The sequence below is a fragment of the Chaetura pelagica genome, unplaced genomic scaffold (genome assembly GCF_000747805.2).
Source record: "Chaetura pelagica isolate M959 unplaced genomic scaffold, ChaPel_1.0 scaffold104, whole genome shotgun sequence".
NCBI lineage: Eukaryota > Metazoa > Chordata > Aves > Apodiformes > Apodidae > Chaetura > Chaetura pelagica.
Genome location: NW_009953786.1, coordinates 7,123,475 through 7,145,284, shown reverse-complemented (window position 1 = coordinate 7,145,284; position 21,810 = coordinate 7,123,475). Strand labels below are relative to the sequence as shown.

General features: G+C 37.7%; 1 protein-coding gene across 1 annotated transcript in view; it reads left to right on the top strand.

Annotated features, from left to right (window-relative positions):
- Positions 1-15,681, top strand: part of EEF1E1 (eukaryotic translation elongation factor 1 epsilon 1) — a 34,661-nt gene extending 18,980 nt beyond the window's left edge. Inside the window, exons 2-4 of the mRNA XM_010000980.1 lie at positions 1,523-1,723; positions 9,385-9,480; positions 15,019-15,681. Of these exons, the coding sequence (XP_009999282.1) occupies positions 1,523-1,723; positions 9,385-9,480; positions 15,019-15,159 (438 nt within the window). The 3' untranslated portion in view covers positions 15,160-15,681. The remainder of the gene's footprint in view (positions 1-1,522; positions 1,724-9,384; positions 9,481-15,018) is intronic.
- Positions 15,682-21,810: the final 6,129 nt, after the last annotated feature.

The window sequence follows — 21,810 nt, the reverse complement described above, 5'->3', positions numbered from 1 at the left end:
CCTCCCCGGCCGTGTCTCGGCCTCAGCTGCGCGGCCCTGAGCGACCCTCTGGTCCTGAGCAGGCGGCGTCACCTTTCCCCCCCCTCGGTCATCCCTTCACCCGCCGCCCGCAGCGGTGGCCGTGGGGTCCCGCTGTGCGCTCGCACCTTCTGGAAACCTCTGCCCGTGTCATTGGAGAGATGTCGTCTTAAAAAGGGGGCTGGTTCTCGCGCTGCTCTCTTTATTGCTGTTTCCTGGTGCCGGCGCAGTTGTATCTGTGCTAGGGTGGTTAAATGGTGTAAAGAAAAAAAAAAAAAAAGACCCGGTTTTAATACCATAAATATATCTGTAGTGAGGAAATATTGCTCCTCAGTATTTTACTCATTTAAAGTCTTGACATTTTGAGGTTCATACGGCAACATTAAGTTCCGTGGTTTAAGAGGCACCTGGGGCATGAGAAATGTGATGTGGCACTGGGGATGTCACAAATGTGTGAGGGCCTTCATGTGATTCTCTCAGAGAAGGACAAGAGAGAAAATAAGCTGTTGGGTTGCCTTGTGTTTTTGTATGTTTTTTTACTTGACTTTACGTACTGTTTATGATTAGACTGCTGAATATCAATAGATACATTCTTTGGTTGCAAAAGCTTCCTCTGTTATTTAATACTCCAACTGCTATTTCAGTGGTATTACTGTAAAGCATAAGTCTCAAAAATCAAGAAACTGCATCTATCCCTGTATTTTCTGATTGCCTATTTGATGGAAAATTTGAACAGCAGTCAAAGACTTGGTATAAGGAATATTAGGCATTTGCCTTGCACCTTGTGTTTATTAAATCTGAACACAGGTGGGTTCCTCTGTGTGGTCATAAATTTAAAAAAAAACAAGTATTGCATTTTAATCACTTAATCTTCTATCATTTGAAGTAATAGATGACAGAATGGGCTTTAGTCTGTTGTGATGAGCTTCAGTTCATTCAGTTCTGACTCAGTGGTGCAGTGTCCTTACCCCCTGTTTAACAAGTGTTAATGTCACTAATAATGACATGGTTGAAATTCGAGGTGTATCGATACCAGTGAACTACTGATTTCTGTCAGAACATTTGGGAGCAGTAAGCATGAATAAGCATTTCAGTAAGTCTGGCTGCTGTGGTCTTCTCAGAGAGAAATGGGATGTTACTAGCTTTGTAATCTAGAATCGGAGTCCTGAATGTGAAAATAAGTTAAGGGTTAGTGAGATTTCAGGCAGTGTTAGAATGAGCAATACTATTTCTTGCTAATAATTGGCAGAATTCAAGCTAAAGGTGTCATGGTTTCCACATGCATGTGTTAAATACACTACGTCTGTAAAAACTGAAAATAAACTCAAAGAGAACGGACAGTGCATACACAATATTATTACCTTTACTATGAGTAGTTCCAAATTCTGTCATATTGCTTTAAAGATCCTTTTGAGGAGCTACAAAAAAACCCCAATAGCTGTTCTTATAGGGACTACTTTTTGAATGAGTTGTTTAGTATTACACCTTTTGTTTCCCCTTCCAGGTACCAGTTCTCCAAACAAACAATGGTCCTGGTCTGACAGGATTAATGACCATAGCTGCCCACCTAGTTAAACAGGCTAAGAAAGACCAACTGCTTGGAAGAACTGCAGAAGAGAAAGCTGTTGTTCAGCAGTGGTTGGAATATAGAGTGACTCGTGTAGGTGGAAGCTCTAGTAAAGAAGATACCAGAATAATTCTGAAGGTAAGGAGTACCACTCAGTTTTGGACTGAGTAGAAGATTACAGTGCTCATGTGTGTATGAACAACCACTTAATGAAGCTGAGCAAACACTAAAAACTTCATAGTATTTTTAAGCACTAGGTTTTATTGTGCTTTCATTCATTTTTGTTGACAAACATACGCCAAGAACCTGAAAGAGGAGGAGGAAGAGTGAAGCAAACAGGTGAAGCAGAGATCTTACGGTGTTTTTATGGCTATAATGTTGTTAACTGTCTAGAGTGTTCCAGGAGGTTTATCATTTGTTCTGCCTGGTCTCATATTAGCCATGTATCTTACTGTCTTGATAAAGCCTCAGTTATAAACCAGCTGGTGTTGTATTTCAAGATAACGCTGCTTAATTTGTTTTAAGAGCTATTCTTATTGATTTGGTAATTATGGAATACAGACCATACCTGATACTGTGGTAATTCGTGTTGATACCAGAAGGACTTGTTGAACAGAATTGGATGTGTAAAGTGAAATTCTGAAGGAACTTCTGCAAAACTGCCCTTCACATCAGGCTACTTTGTAGGAGGCTTTGGTGTACTGTATTAAACTATTCTTGTAGTCTGAAGCTTGCTTCCTCTTCAACAGGTGGAAGCAAAAAAGAGAATCTCAAAGGTCACCCTGGTATTTGAGCCACCAGATGGCAGGGAGTAGATAGGAAAACTAATTCTGTTTTCCTTCTTACTCCTTGTGACTGGTAATTAGTACTTCTGCAGTCTTGAGGGAACAGAGCTGGAAGAGAAGATTTGCTTTACACTTCAGTGCTAAGTGCTCTGTTTACTAAGTGTGCATGAAACAGCAGTGAAATTCAAACAATTTTTAAGATGCCTATTTTTTTTCTAATTTTTAAAGTATGTTTTAGATGGAAATGATGCAACATGCAGTGTGACTGGAGAGTCTGGGTTTAGAAGAAGCTTTGTGAGCTGCAGGGTATTAGGTAGGTTGACTTTGCTTGAGTCTGGCAAAGTCTTAAATAGTGCTTTTGACTTTAGTTAGGTGTGGTGAGCCTGAGTCAACTAGAGCTATTGCAGAAACCAAAGATAAACTGAAGCAGCATTCAGGTTAACACATTGTGTTACTTAAAATCAAGGAAAATCTTGCATCTTAAAATGGTGCAAAGAAAATCTTGTAGGTAATCTGTTGTCCTTTGCAAACTGACAGCCTTCTTGATCTTGAGGACTTGGAATATCATCCCTGCTTTACAAGGATCAACTTGGTGAAAGCCCAGAATCGTGGAATCGTAGGGGTAGGAAGGGGCCTCTGAAGATCATTGAATCCCTCTGCTGCAGCAGGAACACCTAGGGCAGATCACACAGGAACATGTCCAGATGGGTCTTGAAAGTCTCCAGGGACGGAGACTCCCCAACCTCTCTGGACAGCCTGATCCAGTGCTCTGTCATTCTCACAGTAAAGAAGTTTTTCCTTCTGTTGAGGTGGAACTTCCTGTGTTGTAGTTTGGTGCCATTTCCCCGTATCCTATCACAGGGCACTGCTGAAAAGAGACTGGCCCATTCTTGACATCCACGCTTCAGATTTTTGTATATATTAATAAGGTCCTGTCTCAGTCTTCTTTTCTCAAGACTGAACAGCCCCAGGTCTCAGCCTTTTCTCATATGACAAATGTTCCAGACCCTTAATCATCCTTGTGGCCCTCTGTTGCATTCTTTCCAGCATATCCCTGTCCCTCTTGAACTGGAGAGCCCAGAACTTAACACAGTATTCCAGGTGGGGTCTTAGTAAGGCAGAGTAGAAGGGGACGAGAACCTCCCTCGACCTGCTGGCCACACTGTTCTTAATGCACTCTGGGATACTATTGGCATGGAGTATGTATTTTTCTCCCTTTCACTCCAGATAATCAAAATTATCTTGATCCTATTGTATATTTAGAATACCTTCCATTGGTTAAGCAAGAGTTTGTTTACATTGCTTTTCTATTTGTAACGTCTCTGGTCTTACTTTCTACATGCAAATGCTATCAGAACCTTTACAGTTGTCAGGGTCACCTACAGATACCATACAAAAACTGTCTTTGGGATTTTCAGAACTTCATTGAAGGAGGCATTGACTAATCAGTGTTTAACTTCAACTGTCCTTTTAACAGGTAGCATGACTAAGTCACCCTCAGCAGTTCATGTTGTCTAATTTTTTTAAAAACCTTTATGACAAGTATTCTCTAGTTTCAGTCATTTTTCAAACAAGCTAGTTGGCCTTGAATTGTCTCCCAAACTGTGAGAAAACCATATGAGATTAAGTAACTTAAGTTTCTTATCCTTCTATCGTATAAAAGCCAAAAGCATGTTTTCTTTATTGTTGCAACAAATACATCTGCTGTGGATGACGTAAGTGAGTATTTGTGGAACTGCATTTGAATATTAAAACCAGAGACAGAGATATGATGGTTTTATGCTGAAGCTGGTATGTCTTTTAATTTTAGTCTTAGCAACACTGGCAATTTAGAAAATACAATATACTGAAATATGAGTATGTTGATAAACCGAGTGTTTCTAAACAAAGAAAAATTTCCTTATTGAGAAACAGTCAGTGTCATTTGAGGGAGAATTGTGCCTTTAAGTGTACTCTAATGGGTATTACCACTTTAAAATACTCCTCTAGATAATTTTTTTTCTTAGCAGTTGTTGAATAGCCAGAGTTTCTTTTGACACAGGGCTGCTGTGGAATTGTTCCAGCACTAATAATTTCATAGTATAGCAATTAAGTTTTGGGGTTTTTTTTAATTGGTTCTTTTGCCACTATGATTAATCAGAAAAAAAAGCAGCCTACCTTTAAAGTATATTGTGCCAAAAGGGAGTATGCATGAAAAAAAGAAAAACTAGAATACAGACGCAAGTCTGAGGTTGTAGTTTTACAACTTATCTGGAATACACAATGGCAGTCTTGGGACAGTTGCAGCCTAGAGCCACAATTTATAATAAGCTGTGCCGAAAACTGTTCAGTCACTTCTGCTATAAATTTTAGGCTGCCTCTGTTTAACCATTAACTGAGGTGGTGTGGTTCTGTAAAATGTCAGTAAATAACTAGTTTAATATTTGTTAATTTGAACAGTAAGGTTTTTCCGTTGGCCTTAGGGAAATAGGTTCTTAAATTGTTCTGACTGATATATTGACTAAAGCTATTACTTGGCATAAAAACTACATTAAGTTGTTGAACCATCTCAACCGGGTTTTTTATATTTATTAGAGCAACTGCCACACTGTTCAGAATTGGCCAATGAAAATGGTCTTCAAGTTTTGTCTAACTTTGATTCGTGTTCCTGTATTGGACAAAATAAATGGAAGCAATGCCTCTGGACTGTTATTCAGCAGATATGTAGAATTTATGATTGTCAGTACCAGTGATAACATAATATCCAGTCCATTATGTTACCTTTCTTACCTACACAGTGATAACGTTTTCCTTTACTTCTTTGATGTTTAGTTAGTAGTAAATGAGGCTGCATAGGAAAAAAAATAATCTGAAAATGACTGAGGAGTTGTGGTTGATAACGAAGTAGGCTTTCTACCCTTCTGAGTAGGGAATGAGAATGTTTTTGAAACACTTGTGCTGTGAAACATCTACTTAGATGTTAATGAAATCCATTCAGGAGATTTTAATGTCTCTGCTGTGTCAATTTTAGGTATTCAAAACTTGAGGGTTCCTTCCCCCTTACCTCATCTTCAGAGGCATATTCTAAATAGCTGGGAGCTTGTACTTGAATTCACAGAAAAGCTTCCTCAAAAATGTATTCTCTGAAGGCTAAGTATAACCAAGAATTTTTGTGTACTACTTTCAGTGTCTCATACAAAAAATGTTCCATGATTTCAACTAGTTTTGGCCCAATTTCCTGTGCTGTCTGGCTGTAATAATTCACTCCAATAAGAAATCTGAATAAGAGACCATCAATTCTTATTTAATGTGCCTGTTTGAAAAGTTAATAGTTCCACAAATGTGTCCATGCTGTTAATCCACAGTTCTTGTATACTGTTTTCTGACAGACTTCTAAATGGAATGCCTACCCACTTTGGCAGGCTTGTCCAGCAAGCTTTTTTTAAACTTCAGCTTTCTGTTTTCACTTCTCTCCCTGTTCTATTAGCATCAGTGTATTTGTGTCTGTAAAAGACTGAATTTTGATTATTTGTGAAGCATTTTTTATTATTTTTCTTCTGTCTTTTACAAGAAATACAGTATGCTGAATATAATATCCTTCCAGACCAAGTTTAGCTCATAGTTTACCAGTTAGACGGAAAAGTCTTGTATTACAATTAAAAATACAGCTATGTCCCAACAGCACAGTTCTGCCTTTCTTGGGTTCTGCATTTTCAGAGGCTTCCCTGAGGCTTTTGAGAGTACTCAGCTCTTTGTCTTTGCATGGTGTGATGATATGAAGGCATTCAGGGCATAAATGACCTTAAGAATATTGCTGACTGAAAGGATGTGCTTGTTCTCTGCTATGTACACCAGCAGTGGGGTGTTGTGGACAAAATATACAAGACAATCAGAGCATCATTAGATCTGTTTTTAGTTACTGAGTCGTTGTAAGAGGCAACTCTTAATTATCTGAGTTTCTGTCTCAACTTGCTAGGAGGGATTCAGTTGCCTTAATGGATTAACTATTGCAAAAAAACCATATTGCGTACTTAAGAGATAGTGAGCAGTACTGTGGGATAGTCATAAGTGTGCCGTGGATGGGATGTGTGGAGCTGTTACTCTAGATGTGGGCAATAAGTTGGATTTTTTCCACAGAACAAACAAAAGGAAATAATCCATTTGTTCATAAATAAAGCAGCATCTCTTCTTTCCATCACTTCTTTCCCCATATACCCAGAAATGGAGTTGGAATGCTACAGTTGTTTCATGCCTATTTATGCATCAACCTTCAGTTATGCCTTAAATACCTGTCTGAAAATTAAGAATGGGTTTACTGAGGAATTGCAACAATAAGTTCATACAGTTAAAAGCAACTTCCAAGACCATTTCAGTCATTTACTACTGGATTTGTTTACATGCAATCAGTTTAAGTAGTGACATTCAGGATGTGAAAGACACTGATACAAATGACAGCTAATAGACCTGAATTTCCTGGATGTAATAAAAATTCAAATACAGTTTTGTATTCATATTCTCATTAGTCTCTCCAGGACAGGAACAGTTCAATACCATGGTCACTTAAGAGAGCTTGACTCTTAGGATTTTAAAACAGGTAGCTATTAGCCAGTAATATAATCATCTATGGGAAGCATAACCTATGAGGCAAGGTTAACTAAATGTACCTAGTGCACATGCAGAAAAAATGTATTGTGTTGTTTCTGAATTAGCTGGACTTACAGAATGAAATCAGAGTAACTGTCTTATGTTTTATGTAATGAAAATACTTATTCAAAAATGGAATTGTAAACTAATGCTAATGTATCCAAGACTAAACCATTTTTCTCAAATTCTGTTTGCTCAGTGAACTGACTTCATAAAATTTGATGAACCAGAATAGCTAACTATTCATGTTGTAATGGCTTATCTTGCCTTTAAGTTTTAGGATTTTTAAAAATTTATTAATATGTTGAGTATACATGTGCACTATATTATAAAAATAAATTTATTCTTTGTATGATACTAACCCATCTTTGTATTAATCTGTCCTGAACAACTGAGCAAATTAATATTTCTGCATAGAAACTAGCCTACCTCTTCAAGATATATAAAGCTAAGAATTAGCATTCCGTAAGTGCTTTGATGCAGAAATCCAACATTTTGAGCAGGGGAACAACTGTGTTGATTGTACCTTCAGAGGTAATGAACCTTTTTTTTATGTTACAAAATCCTGATTCCATAGCCTAGGCAAAGAATGGGGTGAGAGGCAGGGATATCATTTCAGTGATGTTACTTCTCACTATAATGCAAGTTGCTTTTCTGGGTAATCAAAATGAAAAACGCTGATCAGAGTTCATTATTTTATTTTTTTTTTAGTCAACACATCTATAGATATTTTTTTCTTCCTGGAAGCTTTTTCTTCCTTGAATTGCATGTGGTGTGTATAGAATTTCGCAGAACTGTAGTTACATGTTTAAAGTAATTTGAGAGCTAACTTGACAAGCAGTAAACCACTTTAAAGAAAAGTTTCATAGCTAGGGGCAGATGACCTTACAGAATTTTAACTATGCAGAGGTTAATATATTTCCCTGATTTGTGCTTATAAAAGAAATGCAAGCAGAGATAGGGATATATATACAAGTTCAGGATTCCTGTCATGAAGTGGTTCTCAAAGAAATAGTAAGGTGGCATAATGATGTAAAATTCAAACGCATGGTCTGATATCCTAAAGTCTCAACATTTCAGTTTTTTTCAGTTGTTTGTTTTTTTTTAGGTATGCACTGTAGGATTAGTCTGTATCAGTAAAACTGTGGAACCACAAAAATTTCAGTATGCTTAAGGCTAAATGTATTTTTAAAATTGTTCAGTAATTACTAGCTCCTTCTCCTTGCCCCCTAAAGTAAAAGATTGTCTTACAATTGCACAAGCTGTAACTGAGACTGAAAAATTATTTGAGGGGCATTTTTCAACATATTAGTTATGTTTAAGCTGCTTACTTCTGTTTCTGGGGTGGGGGAAGGTGGTGACTTACAGAGATCTCTTGAGGAAAAAGGAGTACACTTACTACAAGTTTTTTCAACCAGCAGAGAAATAATAACAGGGAGTTTCTAAATCCAAGGAAAAGCTGAGTTTTTTGGTAGTACGGATTTGAAATATTTATTCACGGAACCTAAATGGAAGCCTTCTACTATCCACTCTTACAGCTTCTGATACGGAATTGTTGAAAGCGATGATCTTAAAATGCTGAAGCTGTGCACTCTTCACATGGACTTAGCAACTGAATTGACAGTAGCAGTCATTAGGAATTACTAGCGGTGATTTCAACATTAATAAGAGCAAGTGTCAAATGATATCAGCTGATGGGTATGATTTTCCAGCATTGAGCTTGAAACACCTTATTTGTCTTCCTCCCCGGTATGCCTTTTTGGTTTTGTCTTTGGACATTTGCAGTTCCGTAACTTTGCTGACCAGCTGCCTTGAGTGAGACCTGGAGGACAGGAGAAGGTGCTGCTGGACAAGCAATGTGCTCTCCATCGACCATTTTCTGCTTACCAAATGTTAAATGTGTAACAGGGGTTCTTGTGAGTCGTATGTGGTTAAAAATAAATAAAATACACAACTCGTATTTTTTAATTTTGGTAATTTGAAGCCAAGAAAGTATGGATTTGAAAGTATTTCAGTGGAGTCAGCTTAATTTGTAAAATAAATCACACTTGTATTTACAAAAATATGAGTGAATGTAAGTGGGGGAATGACGAAAAACTGTGTGCCAGCAGGAAGCTGGCTAGCACTTTTTTTAGAAACCAACATTGAAATTTTTTTAAATTATTGCTGTCAGAAAAATGATGATATTTCAGTTTATTATATTGTAATTTTTTAAATTTTTTTCCTTCTTTTAATGCTTTTCTCTTTTGCTGAGTTGGGACAAATTAAAGCTGGTGTTTATTTTATATGCATAGTCTCATGAGGAAGTTTTCTATTGTTTTTAACAATTGCCTTAATATTTTGTCCTACAGTGTCAATACTACAGCACTATAATGACTTTTTCTGTTTCAGGATCTTAATGTACACCTGGAAGATAAAGTTTACCTTGCAGGAAACATTTTTACCTTAGCAGATATTTTGATGTACTACGGATTGCATCATGTCATGGTAAGTGTTATTTGCATTATTTCTATATGTACCAGTATTATCATTGTTATTTAAAAGGCAGTTTATTGTAATAAAAGTTGACCTACTGAATTGATCAATGACAATTCCAGAACAAAAATTGAGAGATTTCTTAGAAGAGCTTTAACAACTTAAAAAATAAGGGTTTTTTAAATGTATTTATTTTTATAATTAGCTATGGATGTGTTGAAAGACGTTATTAGCTGTACTGTCCAGAATGCTTTTGTTTCATCTGTGTAATGTAACAGTGATGATGCCTGTGTTTTGGAGTATAATGCCTCTTATCTGTTCAAGGCTAAAACATGAATGGTAACAGAACAACATGGGGAAATAGATAAATTACACTGAAAGGATGTAGCAGAACTGAAAGTATGAAGGTTGCTAGCATTGGAGAGATGCTGCTGTTGCTATGAAACAAACTAAGTTAATGAAGGATTAATGAATATAAAAGTGTCAGCTCTAACAAAGTGTCATTCTTGTTTCAAGGTTAGTTTAATGATAGGACTTGATAACGTAGACAGTATGAAAATAACAGAGAAAAAAGAAGTAAATAATCCAAAATAAAGAAAACCCACAAAAAAGCTTCAAAAACAGGTGATAATGTAAGGATGAAGCAGCAGAAGTTACTTGTATTTTGATGGGTGGAATGTGATTGTAAGTGAGCCATCCTTCTCTGAGGTGGGTACCACTAAACAAACCAAGGGGCTTGAGAAAGTTCTGCTAAATTCTTGATAGAAGATAAAACTTTGTCAGTTTTACATTAGAAAATGGGAGGGTGGGATAATCAGGAAAAGATGCCTCTGACTAATGCACATTTGTCTGAGAATTGGTGAATTCAATCCACTGGGTGAATGGTTACTTTACACAATTAAAAGCAGGGCTTTGGGAGAAGAGTGCAAGAATGCTGCACCTCAAAAGGGAGGCTGAAGTGAGTGTGTGGGGGAGGAAGATCAGGTAATGAAATACCACAAAAAATGAGTAAGAACAGATGTATATGTATCTTGACTGTCCAGTAAAATTTCAAATGAGACAGTGTCAAGCAGAGGAGAGGGAAGGGAAGCTTCATTTCAGAAGATTTTTGAAAACATGTTAGTAGAGTAAGTCACTTAGAATTAATTCTCTTAGATCATATTTGCCTTGTAAAGTACTACTACTTAAGTAGTAGGATAGATGTGCTGACTAGACTGTCAGAATACATTACCTTTCACAGATATGTGTAGACATAGAAAAAATGAGTAAGTACTTTCTAAAAATATGACTAAATGCTGTAAGAGAGGATGAGTTCAAATGTGACATTTTTTTAAGAGACTTAGGCAGGGGAAAATCGAGCATATTTTAAATTTAGAGTTTGCTCTAGAGTAGACTACCTAATCAAGAAGAAAAGATACAAGTTATTGCTTTGGGAAATAGAACAGATGGTAAAAACAAATGACTCGGTGCTCCTGGGTGCCTGCAACCATCCAGACACTACTTGGGACAAGTTTGTAGTACAGCATCTGTTTCTGAGATGTTTGATTTCATGAAAGATAATTTTCTGAATCAGAAAAGTTTAAAGGGCAAATAATGGGGTGACTGATAACGATAGACAAATAGAGGAAAATCTGGAAGCTGCTAGCTAGAAATACATGTATTCTGAAGGTTTCAGAATTGGTTAGTATTAGTACTTAATGAACTGTAGAACCTGTAATCTTTTTTTTTTTCTTTAATTTTAGCTATAAGAGGGAGGGTGGAGAAAGCTGCTGCGTCACTTAAGATTATGTAGTCCAGGGAAGCAGTTTGTCATATCCACCCCTGTTTCAGCTGTGCGTTGTGCAAAGTACTGAAATGTTTCTTAGGATCCTCCAAGAGAGGAGGTAGGAATGGGAGGCACAGGGGCAAGGGAGACCAACTGTTCTTTCTGTTCATCAAGCTGTCTAGAAAATCGATCTGAAAATGTGACTAAAACTTACCTCTATGATTAATCTCTCTGCTTTAGATAGACTAACAACCGTGTTAACCCAGACATTAGTAATAGAATACTGTAAATATTAGTGACATACCATGATTGTCCTGAATGAGCCAAATGTGAATAAAATTCTGATAACCATTTAATTGGAAATACACTATTCAACTGTTTTTGTTTTTTCTTTCCCTCATATCTAAAAGCTGAATTTTAGAAATGAGATAGTATCTTAGCTTGTTCTTGATGTTGAAGAATTTCAGATGTAGGCAGATATTTTCAGACTTCCCATGCACATGCAGGGTGTGGGAATCGGAATTTATGCCTGCATCCCCAATGCTACTGAAAGCAAATATAATTAAAGCTTGTGTATTTATAGCCCTTCTAGAAACTCTTCTAGTCGCATTGTATGATGACCACCTTAGTTACTCTTTGTGAGCTTTGTGATGGAAGAATAAGGCAAGGCTTTTTTTTATTATTTTGTGACATAAAAAGCCTGTCATATTGAGTGTCTGCTTCTTTGCTATTAAAATAATTGCTTTAATAGCAAATAATTATTTTAACAGCAGAACAGCAGCCTTTCTTAACTTAGGGGAATTATCTAATTTAATGAGGAAGAACAGAAAATACCCATCTAACAAAATGTTGTAAAAAATGCCATGAAAGTGATCTCTAAACAATTAACCTAAGAGTTATGTTCCAAGTAAAAAGTAGAGCATGCCACAAAGTGCTTTTTAATATATTTCACTGATAGAGTACATTATGTAAATAAGTAAAAAAGTCTTTCTTGTTGTGCCTAGAGTACAAAAAGGGGTTTTGTTATTAGAGTAGCTGTCTGTTTTGCCCTTTGGATGTTTTTTTTCACTGTGCTGACAGAATGGAGAAGGACTACTTTTCCACACTGTGCTTTTGATTTACATCAGAGAAATGTGAAGATGGAGAATTATCAGTATAAAATTATGAGGAAAAAATAATTAATCTGCTGCAAAATCTGAAGATCAGTATTTTCATAAGCAAGTGCTTGCCTACTAAAGCCTTTGAAAAAGGAAATTGTAATTATAACTTTAAATGTATAACACTTACAGAACTTCAAGTAACAGCCTTTTTAGTATCTGCTCATACTTAATTTTAGATGGCCTTAGATTACACGTGTGGCTCTTTTAATGATCTGTGTTGCTTTGTAAATGGTTCTACAGCTTCACACCATCAGCTTCTAACTACTGTTAATTAAAATAAACTGCAGGTGATCAAAACCTTCTAAATAGTACTGCATAAGGTTTTTTTTGTTTTGAATGTACTGTACTTGAAGAAGCTCAGGCAATTTGTGAAGCACTCAGTGTTACATTTTAATAGCTTTCACTTTTTGGTTGTAATGCCTTTAAAAATTCTGGAGTTTTTTCCCCTTACCAGTGTTACTCTCTTCCACTTGTCTAATGCTGATTAACTCCTTACATTTCTAGCTCAGCAAAAATATGTGGTTGCGTTTCAATTCATTTTTCTGTGCATTTACATCAGACTGCACAGCTGTCAGAATAATGTTTACATTTCCATGCCAGCAGCAAGAACAGTGTGCTTTCTCATACTGTCTGAACTGCTGTACTTAACAGTTCAAACTTGCAGAATTTGTTGGGAAGATAAGTGCACAGTGATATACTTGTGTTCTGACAGGTGAGTTCCATAGGAAGAAGAGCTACTTGGGTTTAGGAGCAGCTTCCAAATCTCTGCTTTTCAATTATTGCTACAGTTACTGTACTCTTCACTTACTGTTAATAGAGCTTTCATGCTGTGTGCCATTGGTTTAGAAATCCTTCCCACAGCTCCTTGAAATTCTTCTTCCGTAGTGTTTTCCAGTGGTTCATTTCCTAATATGTAGCTTAGTTTTCTTTTTACTTGACATTTTTAAAGCTTTCCAATTCTAAGTCAACGTTTGGGCTGTATGAGAGACCAGTAAGGAGAAGCAACAAATGTTACAGGCAGCTCTTGAAATTGAAAGGGCTGGTGTGTCACAAGCTGAAATTTAATGTGAGACCTAGGTTTGAACACCAGCTTTTCACTGGTATGGCTGTGTCAATTAGTATGTGTAGCTCTTCAAATTCTCAATAACCCTGCACTATCCATGAAAGTGGGTGTTTGTAGAACAAGGTAAAAGGAATATGCCATCTCTATAGCTGTTGAGGAGGGGATGATTTACCTTGATTACCTTTGCAATTCCAATATGAGAAGTATTAGGCATGTCTAGCTGGTGATTTGTTTGTTAAAACTATCCTCTACAGGTGTGCCCTTCACTGACTGCAGGTGTTTTCAAGATGACTGAGATAAGCAAGATGGCTAGCTTATCTCACTGAAAGTTATGTGAGATGAATCCTGCACTTACTGGTTCAGATATTGGTGAGATAAGATAGGGTAGTAGAAGTGAAGGTCACATTTTGTACCTGATACCATTTTTGTAGTCTGTTTTGAGGACTAGTGCTTTTGTAATTCAGTTGTAGTAGGTTAAAGGGAGGGAACAGATTGTTGTCTAAACTGATAAGCTAACCTAGTCACAGAGGAACCTAAAATTGCTAATCAAGAAACATTAATGCAGGTGATACAGGATGAGAATAGTTCTACAGCTGGCTTGGAAGACTCAAGTAACAAAGACTTTGTAGAGGAGTTTAGAGGATGTTTCTGACTTGAACTTAGAAGAATTTCAAAGGTGTAGTTAAGGTCTGTAATTGTAGATTACTCTATCTGAGCCAGTCTTCTGATAAATGTAAAGGTAGGCTTGAAGCTCTTCATTAATCTCATTCACAAGCTCTGTGGCAAGGACCTGTTGCAATAGCTGTGCAATAGTTGGAAGTTTCTTTCTGATCTTATAGCTGTTTACATCTGGGTTAAAATAAGCATGTGGCTGTCCTGTTGACTTGAGAACTGGTGAACAACAGGACCTCAAACTCTATGACTAAGGATAGTACTTGAACTATGTTTCTGTAGTATGGACAGGCTTCTGTTTTTTGTTGTGCTGTAGCAATTTGAATAATGTCATTGCTATCTTAATAATGTGAACTAGCACATCTGAACAGTTAAATTTTAAGCTGTGCTGTTTCTTAGTAACTATTGTATGAGTATTGCTCAAAATGGAAAACAACTTTCAGTTTTTCTGTCCGTGCTGAAATTGCCTGGAAAAAACCTTATTGTTGTACTTACAGTACACCTTGAAATAGAAGGCAATCACTTTGCCTGTGAGGCATGACCTCCTGCTGGATTAATGTGAAAAACTTGTGCATATTGTGAAACGCTTTCCCCCCCAGTGTTGTATGCTGACCCCATAAATAGATGCATTAAATTCAAGTGACCTAATGCCCTTTTCATCTGAATCATACACATACATTCATTTGAGTAAATTACAAGTAAATACATAATTTGGGCTGTTAATATTAAACATGTGAAATTCAGATAAAATACTGCTGGACTGTAACAACTTTTAATGTCATTTGAAGTCAGCTGTAAAACTGTTCAATTTTATTGTACCTTACCAAATGTTCTGACACTAATGATACAGTGCCTTATATTACTGGTGCCTTGTATTTCTTCCCATGCAGGTGGAGCTCACAGTGCAAGACAAGGAGAAATACCTTAATGTGTCACGTTGGTTCAACCACATTCAACATTACCCAGGTGTCAGACAACATCTGTCTAATGTCGTCTTTATCAAGAACAGATTATACACTAATGCCCATTAAGGAAAATCTTAGTGTCCTTTTGGAAGGCTGTTTGGGAGTTTAGAAGTTATTCTGTCCAAAATCACTAACTTGCAAATACTGGTTTGTAAACTTCTGTATGTGAACCAAAACTGTTGATGCCTCAAATAATCCAATTGCATTGAATTACTGTTGTCCATTCAAGAATTTTAACTAGTTAAAGAATTGTATCATGTATCTGATTAAATGAAAAATGGCAGAAAGATGGAAATTGAGTTTTAATTCACTATTTTTTAAAAATAGAAAGTTCTTTCAATTAAACATTTGACTGTATTTACATGGGTTTTGTAGGAAAGAATTACTTAACTTTCCTTCAATTATTCACTCCTTTTGTTATTTATTGAATTTGTACGTACGTCCCGCTTTCTTTTCATTTTCTTTTCCATGGATGTTTACACTAGTTTTGTAAAAGTTAAGAGCTATATTGTGTGCCAAGGATGTGAAAAAGGGAACATGCAAATGTTACAAAGTATTTATGTGACTGAATAAATTATTTTAAAACTGTAGTCTTCATTTGGCTGTGAATCTTCTTAGTTTTTCTTCAGCAAAGGAAAAATGTAAAAGGTTTGTTCACGTCTTACTTCATTTTGTGGTATATGAACTTCTATGTAGATTCCAGAATATTTTCCCTTCAAGGTGGGTAACAAAGCCAGTGTTTTTCAAGATTTTGCATACATCTCATTTCATACGGTATTTCCACACAAGTATAAATGCAAGTTTCAAAATCCTAACAAACAAACCCCAAACAAGCAAAAACCAAAACTAACCCAAACCTTCCCCCCTTAGCTTAATATAATGATGTACTGTCTGTCAAGTTCTCTGTGGTTTAATGTTTGTTAGAAAACCAAGGACAATCTTGTTGAATTGGACATTTGCAAATGAGAATGATTTAAGTTTCATAAAGTGTAAGTGAAAGTCTTCATCCATAGAAACAGCAGCTTATGTTAGGGCTAGGAACACTGAAGTGGAACCAGAGCTAAAATTATTGCTGAAATCAATATTGACATCTTTTCAGACAGGTTTTGTAGAGATAATGCTACAAAGTGTCTTTTTTTTAATCCCAAACAGCAGCTGTTTCCAAGTGTTGGGATTTCTCAAGGTGGCTGCATGCTACCACAGCAGTATCCCCTAGCCTCTTGTGCCAGTTTTATTTTCTCTAGTGTGGAGCAGAAGTGTTACTTGCTGCTGAAATGTTTAAAAAAAAAAAAAAAAATCAGCTAAAGGAACGATAAAATGTTTAGAAGTTGAGTAGTAAAATTTAACTCTCTGCTGTCTACAACGCATTTGGTCATTATATGCTACTTTGAGCATTTCAAATTTTCTCTCCCCTGCATGGAGAAACTTAAGGGAGTAGAGGGTTAAAAGCAAAGAAGGATGAATTGAGACTTTGCCTTTAGAGAGATGACTGGGGAAACCAGATGGTATTGATTCCCTCCCCTCACCCCCTTTCTGTCTAATGCCTTTTGATCATCAAGGACAAATAAATATGTAAAAAACTTCTGAAAAAATATATATACTTTAAAAATTAGCTTGGTCTATCAGAGATTACCTGAGCTACTTTTTTAAAAGATGATGCTTCGTATTATTTACAGATGAGGTGTAGTGTACATGAGCTCTCAAATTAACATTTATGGTCTGTATAAGGAGTGTGTGTGTGTAAAGGTTCTGCTGCTTTTAAAGCTACTACTATTTGTCTTTCTATTTGAGATATTTTATGATACTTTCATTGAACATTAGTAAAAGTGACTTTCCTCCCTTGTATCCCCCTTAAAATTTCTGTTGCTGAAGGGCACAGTAAATACTGTGATGTTTTACTTTCCCTGCTTTGTGGTTTGATGATGATGATGATGACCACAGTGATGTGTGGAATTTATTTTCATGGCATTTCATGAACATTGACACTCTCATTTGTTAATGTATCTCATCATTGCATTATTATTATTATTTTGCATAATTGTTCTATCTAATTTATTCAAGGGGCCTGACATGTTATGGTCTTTTAAGTATGTGCCTCTAGGACTTGAGGTTGTTGCCATATGGTGATAGTGCTGCATGACAACCTTTCAGCAACTGAAGAATTCAACAGTGAAATAAATATGATTATTGTAAGTGTTCCGTGAAATCTTACACTTTTCACTTTGACTTTTTTTTCCTTTGATGCCAAGATGACCAAAGCTTGCAGACAAGCCAGACTGAAACAGGTGTTCCAAGAATTATGTCGTGTACTTTGTACTTGTCTTTGTATGTGTAACTTCATTTTCAAGTGAGAGTTCAGTTTGACTTCAGTTGTCTCTAGGGGCAGTTCTTGCACTGAGGCTTACAACAGAGCGACAATGATTTATAGAAAACTCTGTATTTTATATGAGATTAGAGAAGAGAGAGTAGGTGTTACACAGCAAAAAAAAAAATCCAGTTCCAGTTTACACCTGGATGCTACGAAAACCTGACAATTCAGGTGGAACTGAAGTATAGGCTTTTCAGCAGAAAAAACTGTAAACGATTTAGTATGATAAAACATGCTTTTCATCAAGTTCCTTTTGTGTTATCAGTGATTAACCTACCAGGTTGGCATCCCAGTTTTCCACAAGTTAGATGATACCACTTCCAGTTAGCAGTCAAAACAGTCCAATCAAGCAAGTTCTGTTACATTTCTTCAATGCCCACCCACAGTAAGCACTTGTTCTCAAGAGGTTTGCCCCTATTGTACTGTCAGAGATTCTTTGGGTAGAATGGATAACATTTGGACAGTGAAGTCTCCTAGGTAGCATCTTAGCTGCTTGCCTGTAAGAGGTGGTATTTTCACATATTTTTAATCCTTTTTTCCATACATTCCTTCTCTATAACCTACCCCAGCCTCTTCAAAATATTTTTAAATGAAAGTAACCCTTCTCCCAGGAATTTCTTACTACTGTCCAAATCATTGGAAGAACATAGGCCTAGAAATAGGGAGTTCATCTTTTTGTAAGGTACATCTTAAACTTACCAGTAGGTGTTACAGGTCTTTGAAGTATCTTGATAAAATAATTCTTCAGTTTCTTTCTCTCATACACACACCCATTTATTTCCGTTATAATTGTAGCTGATGAAAAAGTCATCTGAACTCTTCAGTTTGTCTGCGGATCCTGGGTTATTACCAGGGAGTTGAGACTGATACTTAAGATGGACATTAGTACTTTGCAGTTAAAGTAAGACACTGTGTAGTATCTATTTTAAAATGTGACTTAGAAGTGTTTTTACTTTATGAAAGTTAATTTATTTTATAATTTTATGTGTATGCAGAGCCTTGTATGTAATTTTTTTCTTTTTTTTTTTGCTAGGAAGAGGGATCTGCAGGCCTATTTGATTTTCCTTTTGGTTTTCAGTCTTATCACTTCTTTTAATTTTTGATGGTTTTCACGGTCTTGTAACTTCAAAGTGTAATGGCAGTGATGCAGCTGCTTAATGGATTAATGCATTTAATATTTTCCCCCTAAGAGCGGTGTTTCTACTTTGCATCTATAATTGGATCGTGCTGCTGTTGTCCCTAACGGAGACACGAGGCTTCATATTCGCCAAATACCTGAGAACGTGCTTACTCACTTGGTAATATTTTTTTTTCAGATTTTTTGAAACTGAATTGTGTTTTGCACATTTTTCGTGCATGAATTTTATTGCAAAAGATGCGTGAGGGGAGATGCTACCATGTGCCTCTGCTGCGCTGAGCTTTTGGGTTCAGGCTAGGCCTTTGTATCCCACCACTGAGTGTCACAAAGTACTTCAGAGCCCAGCTCCAGGGCGACAGAGAAAGGTATCACAGATTTGGGGTGATGATTTTTGTAGCAAGGGTTACTTGTTGCTGCGCTTTGCACATTCCTGCAGGCGTGGCCTTTATTTTCCATGCTGGTAGTGACTTGCAGCCACCTCGGCTGCGGCAGAATGCCACGTGTCCTGCCTCTCACTCTGCAGGCAGGCAGGAGGTGAGTAATTTTTCGTTGTTGCTGCATCTGAAGGATTCCCCTTTCCCCCCCTCCACACTACCTTGGCCCCTTCAGGAAGATTCTCCTCTATTAAACTTTCCCTTCTCTGTTGGAAGAACTAAATCTCTTTCAGTGTTTCCAGGCTGGTGATCTAATTTGACAACTCGTCGGTGATGTCTCTTCCACTTCAAAGAGGCAGGTCGCCTCGGGCTAGCCAGCTGCGTTGTGGATTCTGCAGATTTGGCTTGCTGTTCCTGCTGGGTGTCATCTGTCTTCTTAGTCTTGCGGTGGGTAATTTTTGTCCTCCCTAGCATCATCTGCCTGAGCAGTTTCTGCCTGGCAGGCCTGTCCGTCCAGCTTGAGCATCCACTACAGCAGCCGCCCGGCTAATCCGACCAGGCACCCCTGCAAGCAGCGCAGCCCCAGGCCCGCGGTGGCCGGCATCGGCAGGGCGGCCTGCGAACTTCCAGCCATCACCGTGGCCGAACGGGCCTCCCATCACAGGCGCACAGCCCATGGACTTCTTCTGCCGGCACAAAGGACGTACCCCCACCTCGCCCTCTTCGGGGCCGTCACCCCGATTCCTCCCGTCTGGGCAGATGTCTGCCTCAACAGGTTTGGGTTTCCCCGCCTGTTGCCGACGTTTGACTCGGACGCAGCCGCTTGGGTGGAACAATCCTCTCGTGGATTATCGTCGCCAGACGGCCCGTGGGGGAAATGACAGGACTCGGCACGTCCCTCCGGAGATGCTGCTGCTGATGCTGATGGGAAGCGGCAGGGTGATCCCTGGAAGAGAAAGCGGGTTCCATTGCACGGCAAAAGTGACAGAGGTTATTTAGCCTATCTTCTGAAAAAGTACATGATGACTACATATGTTGATTTTCATGCTCCAAGCCATAGCTGTTTCCATTTTTTTTTGTGACTCGATGGCCACTTCCTACGAAATGACAGGTTGGGGGCTCCACGAGTATTGTCCTTTTGTAGCCATCACCTCTTTAAGTCCTCCTTAATTTTTTTTAAATATGTTTTGAGAATAAGCTTGACGGGTTAGGGAGAGAGTAAGCAGGGGGAAAAAACAACCCAGGCATAAATGCAGCAAATAAACCATATCCTTTAAAAAGAAAACAAAAATCAACAAAACAAACAAAAAATTTATTCAAACAAAGAGGAGATACAGTTTCAGGGTAGTAGTCCTAGAAGCCAATGCACTTAACTGTCACAGGATTTGCCCTCGCTGCAGTCCTGTGATTCCAAACCTGACATTATCCATAATGTAAAAACCCCCTCTTTCCTAGAAATGCAGTAGTTTGTAAACCCCCTTCACTACAGGATTTCCTTCTTAGCAAAGGAAAAGATTGCTGGAACATAGGGCTTATGGGTGAAATATCTTGTCTGAGCAATAGACAAGGAAAGGATTGCAGCTAGACTGAAAGGGAATAAAATTAACATTTGAACAATTCTACCCCTAGTTGTTGACAGTCAAGCCAGCTGGAATGTCCTCCAGGTATTAGTAATATTTGAGCACTAATGTAATTGGCTGGTGACTGTCAAATGCTTACATGCTTTGGATCCAAGTGGAAAAATATAAATACTAATCTACAGGTTGACAGAGATGTTATTTTTGGGGGGGGAATACATGAAAGGGGACGATACTTTTTAATAGTTATCCTTATCTCTGCTAGTTATTGCCTGTTTATGTAATGGCAAAGGAGTGAGAAACTGGTTTATATTATATATTTATGCTGAATTTAATAGTAACTTCAGTTGAACTGTTGAACACTTCCCTGTGTAAGATTAACTTTAAACAGATTTTAACCATATTCTGGCTGATTTGTGGAGACATTTTTTTCAACAAAACCAAATCACTAATTTTCAAGGCTGTGTTTAGAAGATTATATGTATTGTCAAAGCAAATATAGTGATTTCGGTGAGCAGTTTCTGAGCTTTGGTGATGAGACACGGACTTTAGTAACAGGATCATTTTTGGTGTCTGTTGTAATAGCTTCAGACAGCATATAAAGAAAAAAGTCTTTTTATTTTTCTTCTCAGCCAAGCAATTTTATAAAAGGTATGCAGGGTAGGATACATGCAGAGCTCACGTACAACAAGGAGGTTTTTATTAGTCCTGTTTTCTACTAATAAAATAGTAATTGTTCCAGCTAAACTGGCTCCTTCCAGGTATTCCAGATCAGGATGCTGTAGGTTACAGCAGCCGAGTACATGGTCCCAAAAATAGGGTCCAGTTCTTGCTTCATGGGCTGTGCAAGGACAGGGAGCTGTGTGCTATGTATTGGAAGGAAGAGGAGTTGGACCGGGCAGGGGGGGAACGAGCTAAATGTGTAACAACATAGACAAGGATCGGGCTGTTGTAAAAGTTACTGAGTACATGTAGTGTGGGGGAAAAAAATATCCCGGAAGTTAATGTACTGTAATTTAAAGGAGGGGAGTATATTGAAAACGTCCTGACACTCTCAAATGGTTTTAAAAGAAATGTATAGGAATTTTTAAGCCTTTTTTGCCTTTTTTTTTTTTTTTAAATTACGAAATAAGACGACTTCCTTTCTTTCTGGGCAGGCCGCAAGGGCAGCTGTTCGCTGCACCCGCAGCGAGCGGGCCGATCTCCGCGCCTGCCCTGCCCCTGAAACAAAGGCCGGCTGACACACCAGCCCGGGGTGGG